Genomic DNA, 5,617 nt, shown 5'->3' with positions numbered 1-5,617 from the left:
TAACACACCACGTGTGCCATGTCTCACATTCTTGCTTTATGCTTATAATTAACTTTTCAAGTGTGCTTGTGTTGTTTTTCTAATGAACCTATGAATCTTTGAGGGCAGGACTGAGGTCTTCTTTTCCATCTAGTGCCGCTAGGAACAGAGACAGCTCTCACATTTCAAAGATGCTTATCCCTTGAGTCAGTCCTTTCCAATTTAAGGGAGAAAGGGACTCACTTTAGAAGCAGAAATTTTCTGAAACACTGAGCATACATTTCACTTATGAAATATGGCACTAAAGGTTGGTGATTACTTGGTGCCAATGGGATGGTAAATTGAAACACACCATCAAGCACAGATTAACATGAAAGTGAAAATAAAACCTTAAATGTCATAAAAATGTTTAGAATCTCAGTAATACATCTTTAGCCCCCTCTTCCACCCCATTCCTGCCCCCCATCCCCTTCCACTGTAATCCACATTTGAGAGTGTTATCACAAGAGCAAAATGACTCGCCCATTACCACCTCAACTCCAGCTGTTTCCTGAGATGAGTCAGCCTCACTCTGTAGGGCACCGGAAGAGCGGGCACAGGGCAGTTGCGTGTTTATGGGTTCAGAGGAAGGTTGAAAAAGTCTAGAGCTTTAGATCCCTAGTACCTTTAGATCCTGGTACCACTTCTGCAGGTCAAGCTTCTCTGTGTTAAGAGCAACAAGAAGCAGGAGGAAAAGCCTCAAGAGGAGTGTGAGTTTCAAGACAAGGAGGTTGCTGATGCCAGGTCTGCAGACAAGCAGCACGAGGCTAGCAAGTGGGCGTGGCTTGCAATGCTCAGCAGGAAAGAGGGAAGGGGGCAGGGAGCCAGAGCACGCAGTAGATTGGGTGCGAAGTGGGAGGTGAGAAAATGGAATTGGCGAGAGCAGAGGGGAAGGGGACAGAAGCTTCTGGATCCTTTGCTTATTTATTTAGTTTTGGGATAGGTAGATGAGCATATTTGTAACTAACACGACTGAAGGTTCAAGAGAAGTGATGCGAGTGATAAAACAAGCATGGCCAGCGTGGGGACTGAATTGAGGAGGAAATCAGCCAGAGACAGGAGGGAAAAGCAGCTTGCGTTATATAAGGGGGCTTTGATTATAAGTGAGAGAAACAGCTTGCGTTATGTAAGAGGCCTTTGATTATAAGTGAGAGAAACCAATTTATTCTTTATTTTTATTAAAAAAAATTTTATATTGGAGTTGATGTACAATGTTGTTAGTTTCAGGTGTACAGCAAAGTGATTCAGTTATACATACATACACCTATTCTTTTTCAGAGTCTTTTCCAGTATAGGTTATTACAGAATATTGAGTAGAGTTCCCTGTGCTATACAGTAGGTCCTTGTTGATTATCTCTTTTATATATAGTCGTGTGTATATGTTAATCCCAACCTCCTAATTTATCCTGCCCCCACCCCCAGCTTTCTCCTTCGGCGACCATAAGTTTTCTAAGTCTGTTTAAGAGAAACCAACTTAAATCAGTTAAGTTAAAAAACAAAACAACAACAGAAGCATGGCTGGGCCTCAGGAGCTTCCAGAATGTTCCAGACTCTCCCTACTTGGCTCTCAGGCCCCCTCCGAATCCTCCTCATTCTTCTCTTGGCCCCTGCAGGTCCTCGGCTTCTTCAGTCTTGGTGGGAAACAAGGCTGAGGCTGCAGCCACAGGAGAGGCACTAGACTGACCCTCTCGGCCCCAAACCCAGAATTCTAGGGAAAGTTTCTCACTGGTCCATCCTGAGTCTGTAGGAGTCCAACAGGGGTCAGTAGGTTGTGCGAGGCTGTGCAGAGGTGGCCGGACGTGAGCACGTGCCCCTGTGGGGACCACGCAGATGGGGGGAAGGAGGGGCAGTCTTCCCTGAAGGGGGGCGTCCGTCGATCCGTGTAGTTCAGAGGTGGAGGGGAGTTTAGAAAGTCTGACAGGTTCGCATCTCGAGTTTGTTTTTGTTTTTTGTTCTCAGGGAAGTTGGGGCATCTGGCAAGAATCGGGGGTGGATGGGGATTCGGGCTAGAGAAGGTTTGGAACACTACCGTGAGAAATGAGAAAGCCAGCAGGACAACAGAGCGATGTGGAGAAGCAGTCGAGGGTAGAAAGCCTAACTGTGCAATGGAGTCAACCCAGATTTACTCACTCGACGAACATTACTGATCACAATCTCTATTTAATCTCCCAGCATCCTGGAGCCAGTACCAATAAAAACAGATGGTTGGGCTGATCCAACGCTGGAGAGTGGAAATGCAGGTGCTTCAGGTACAGGGGGCAGAGGAGCAGAGGAGGGGTCAAGGGCTGGGGTAGGTGGAGACCTGTCCACAGAAGGGGACACAGCAACATCATCAGGGAGGGGCTGACACTGTCGAGTCTCAGTGGTGTCCTGGTCATGGCCCTTCCCAGCGGAGATGACCCCTCAGGTTAGGTGAACGCATCCTGGCTTGCTCAGGAAAGTCCCATGTAATTATCCACGGTACCTCTTCTCATTACGGACAGGTCCCGATTTGGATGCTGGATCACGTGGTCAGCCCATCCCTGGCCAGGTCTGAGTGACTGGGGATTATGGCCTCCTGGGGATGTCACTTCACTGTGGCTTCCAGGCCTGGTGATCTGGAAAGAGTAAGTCCTGACTCTCAACCTGCATCACTCCTGTGGGTCCCACCCAGGGAAATGGAGACTTCTGGAAGTGTCCAGTGCCTGCAGTTATGAGGTCAGAAGAGAATGAATCAGAGAAGGAAACACAGCTGCCCTGGCCTCTCCGGCTGCTCACGGGAGGTAGAGGCCCCATCAGCGGAGGCCAGAGGAAACAGCTCCCTTCCTTGTTGGCAGCAGGCTTGGAAATACCACCCAAACCCCAGCTGGTTTCCCCGAGGCCACCTGATACACCCCGGGCGCCTCAGGGCAAGAAGTCCCAGAAACCAGGTACAGTTTGTGGCCTCCCACTTCAGCGTTTCTTGGCATAGAAATGACAAGGGCCGTGCAGGAATCAACTTTGTTTCTGCCACAGTGGGGACTGACGTCTTGCCCGAAGTAGATTCTTCACACGTACTCACGTGACTGAGTGGATGTCTTCTCCAGAACAGACTGGAGCTGTCCTGTCTCAGAGGTGCCTCCGTTGGTGGCCTTGAACTTGGTTTGCGGACAGAAGTGCAACACTGCACCACAGGAGATGGGGCAGGTGAGGATGGGTTGGGGCAGGGTTTTTTTCCTGACCCCAGCTGGTGATCAGCTTATATCCTAAAGCAGGAGGATTAATAACCAGGGTAGTTGTATCCCTGTTAGAATGTAACTACAGATGTGGGCTTGTTGGGTGAAACAGCTAATCCTTTTTCTACATGTGGCTCACTCTGGAAATACGATGCCTGGGGTTGGCAAAAGAGCTCTTTGCACTGGGGCCTGCTGCTGGGTGTGGCCTCTCTCTCCTGGGCCGAGTGGACAGCTGGCCGGGGGCGTCTGTGCTCTTACCTCTTGGGTGAGCTGACTTCTCACTGGACTGGTGATGGATGGGAAGGCATGAGGCCTGTGTGTCTGTGGACCTGAAGCGGGGCAGGGTGTAGTTGAAGGAAAACGTCAGGTGTAGGAGTGGGTGGGTGCACGGAGAGGCTGCAGGGGGAAAAAAATCTCTTGGAAAAAATCAAGGATTATTGCGACTGCAAGTCCCTGAGTCTTGAGGCAGCAGGCACCCAGGGATTTACAGCATGGTATGGCTGGAGGCTCCAAAGCCACGAGACACAATTCATCAAAGAGCTCCTGCTGCTGCTAGAGCAGAGATGGAAGGCTTTGCAGGCCAGTCGGTGATGCACTCGGAGCTTTCCCCTGGGCAGCCACCTGCGGTGAGTAACAGGAGACACGGCTCCTCCCGGCGCTGAGGCCTGCGAGTCCAGAGCCCCCGGCTGCCCGGGGAGGAGGCATCCGGGAGCCCTGGGGAGGTTGGGAGGTGGGCGGGGCCTGGGCGGGGGCGGGGCCCGGTGAGCAGGCGCACGTGACCGCCCCCTCCCTCCCCGCGTAGCCGCCGGGCGTGGCTGCGCCGTCCCGCGGCCGGGCCTCTTCCGTGACCCCGGCCCCTCCAGGGCCGCGCAGGAGGCCCCGCCTGCCTGCCCCCCGCCTTCGCGGGACCGGCCGGTCGCCTCCCCCTCCTCCCTCTCCTCACCCCTCCCGACTTTTCAGTCTGGACTGCGGGGGCCGGAGGTTAAAGCTTCTTTCCTGAGTGCTGCGTTCCAGAAACTTTTACAGATGCCCTGGCATTCTTGGAAGACGCTGGGAGGAAATCGGAGCGTCCGACATCCCCACCCAGACGCTCCAGAACCAGAGGCGGCATCTGCCCCTGGACCCGAGGGGGCTGGAAAGGGCAGAGCGGCCAGGGGGCTCGCAAGCAGGCCTTCCTCCCCTTCCCTCTCACCTGGGTCCGTCGTTGACGCCGCCCTCCCCCACGCCGCGACCCTCTCCAGCGGGCGGGGGCGGGCCGTGCTGGGGGAGGACTCGGCCTCCCGGGCGGTCCTGGGGTTTGGAGGCTCGCATCGCCATGGCAACGAGCTCTTCCCGTGGGAATACCGAACTCCTGAATGTGCCGCAAATTGGAAAGGGACGCGCTGAGTGCCAGCTGGGGCTCTAGGCTCTAGGCGGGCGGGGGCAGGGCTGTGTCTGCAGGGAGGCGGGGCGCGACCGAGCCTGGATGCTGGGCTGCGCGCGTTTCCTCCGAGTCAGCTGGGGCCACACACGCAGGACACGTGACGCGCGCTGCACGCCCCCCTCCCCCCCACCGCCCGGCCTCCGGGTCGGCTGGCTGGCTTAGAGCCGCCCCGCCCAGCGTCGGCCGGCTGAGGAGGATGCCTCCCTTCTGGGGGTCTGCCCCAGTCCCCTAGCCGATAAGACCAGTAGCTCCTGATGGGAGGACAGGCGGGGTTGGCTGTGGAATTCAGTTCTACGTGGCTGAGGCCACTGGCTTCTCTTTACACATTTTTTTTTTCAGTTTTAAAAGTTGTATCAATCATTAAAAAAGCATAATTCATTTTCTTAGTTCAGAAAGGTGTAAAGAAGGAAATGAACATGAGCCGCAATCCCCATCTTTCCAGCCAAAGATGACCAACCACTGTTAACATTCTGCTGTCATCCTCCAGATACGCCCACACGGTCACCTAGGGAGGTACTAGTGACAAAAGTAGATGCCACGATGTTTTGTCGCCTGCGTTTTCACTTAACTTACCAAAGACATAGAAAAATCTGCAGTTATTTCTAATGGCAACATAGGGTTACTATAACTTATTAGCCAATTTGCTGTTGCTGGAAATTTAAATCGCTTCCCCATTTTTACTCTTCTGCATGATGATAAACGTCCTTCTGCATACATTTTTGCACCCAGTCTGTTAGTTTCCTTAATATAAACTTCTAGAAGTAGGATTACTGGGTCAAAACATATGGGCATTTAAAATTTTGATGCATATTTCTGAATTATGGGTCGTGAGTGTGTGGGGTTTTTTTTCGAGAGCCGGTGGTCTTTATTCCCGCCCCCCGCCCCGCCCCAATCGGTCTTGGGAATAACAGGGAAAAATTCCTTATACCGTCTGTATTCCCCCCCCCAAAGCAAGACCTGAAACAGAGTTTAGGTGTGAATA

The 5,617-nt window shown here is 53.0% G+C and overlaps 1 protein-coding gene across 11 annotated transcripts; it reads right to left on the bottom strand.

The window, feature by feature from the left end:
* Nucleotides 1–1,174: 1,174 nt before the first annotated feature.
* LOC149749935 (uncharacterized) lies at nt 1,175–4,678 on the bottom strand. 11 transcript variants are annotated; one of them, XM_089906355.1, is made up of 4 exons: nt 4,405–4,678; nt 3,471–3,541; nt 3,059–3,160; nt 1,175–2,615 (listed from the first exon to the last, which is right to left on the bottom strand). In XM_089906355.1, exons 1-4 carry the CDS (start codon nt 4,527–4,529, stop codon nt 2,590–2,592), a joined length of 324 nt encoding a protein of 107 aa, XP_089762481.1. In that variant the 5' UTR covers nt 4,530–4,678; the 3' UTR covers nt 1,175–2,589. The 11 variants fall into 11 exon arrangements, 2 of the variants coding, with proteins under 2 accessions (XP_089762481.1, XP_089762480.1); XM_089906354.1 differs by having other exon boundaries at nt 1,175–2,702; nt 4,405–4,667; XR_016391859.1 differs by having other exon boundaries at nt 1,175–3,242.
* Nucleotides 4,679–5,617: the final 939 nt, after the last annotated feature.

The sequence above is a fragment of the Delphinapterus leucas genome, chromosome 2 (genome assembly GCF_059928025.1).
Source record: "Delphinapterus leucas isolate spDelLeu-1000000601 "Yukka" chromosome 2, BTC_Dleu_Yukka2, whole genome shotgun sequence".
NCBI classification, from domain to species: domain Eukaryota; kingdom Metazoa; phylum Chordata; class Mammalia; order Artiodactyla; family Monodontidae; genus Delphinapterus; species Delphinapterus leucas.
This window is presented reverse-complemented; position numbering and strand designations above follow the sequence as displayed.

What these genes read in the sequence shown, in the direction of transcription:
- LOC149749935 (XM_089906354.1), bottom strand. Translation starts at nt 4,529, where the DNA reads ATGGCGATGCGAGCCTCCAAACCCCAGGACCGCCCGGGAGGCCGAGTC. An exon ending in GGCGTCAACGACGGACCCAG is followed by an intron (nt 3,542 to 4,404) that starts GTGAGAGGGAAG and finishes GCCCCGCTTCAG; the next exon opens with GTCCACAGACACACAGGCCT. An exon ending in GAAGTCAGCTCACCCAAGAG is followed by an intron (nt 3,161 to 3,470) that starts GTAAGAGCACAG and finishes CCTGTGGTGCAG; the next exon opens with TGTTGCACTTCTGTCCGCAA.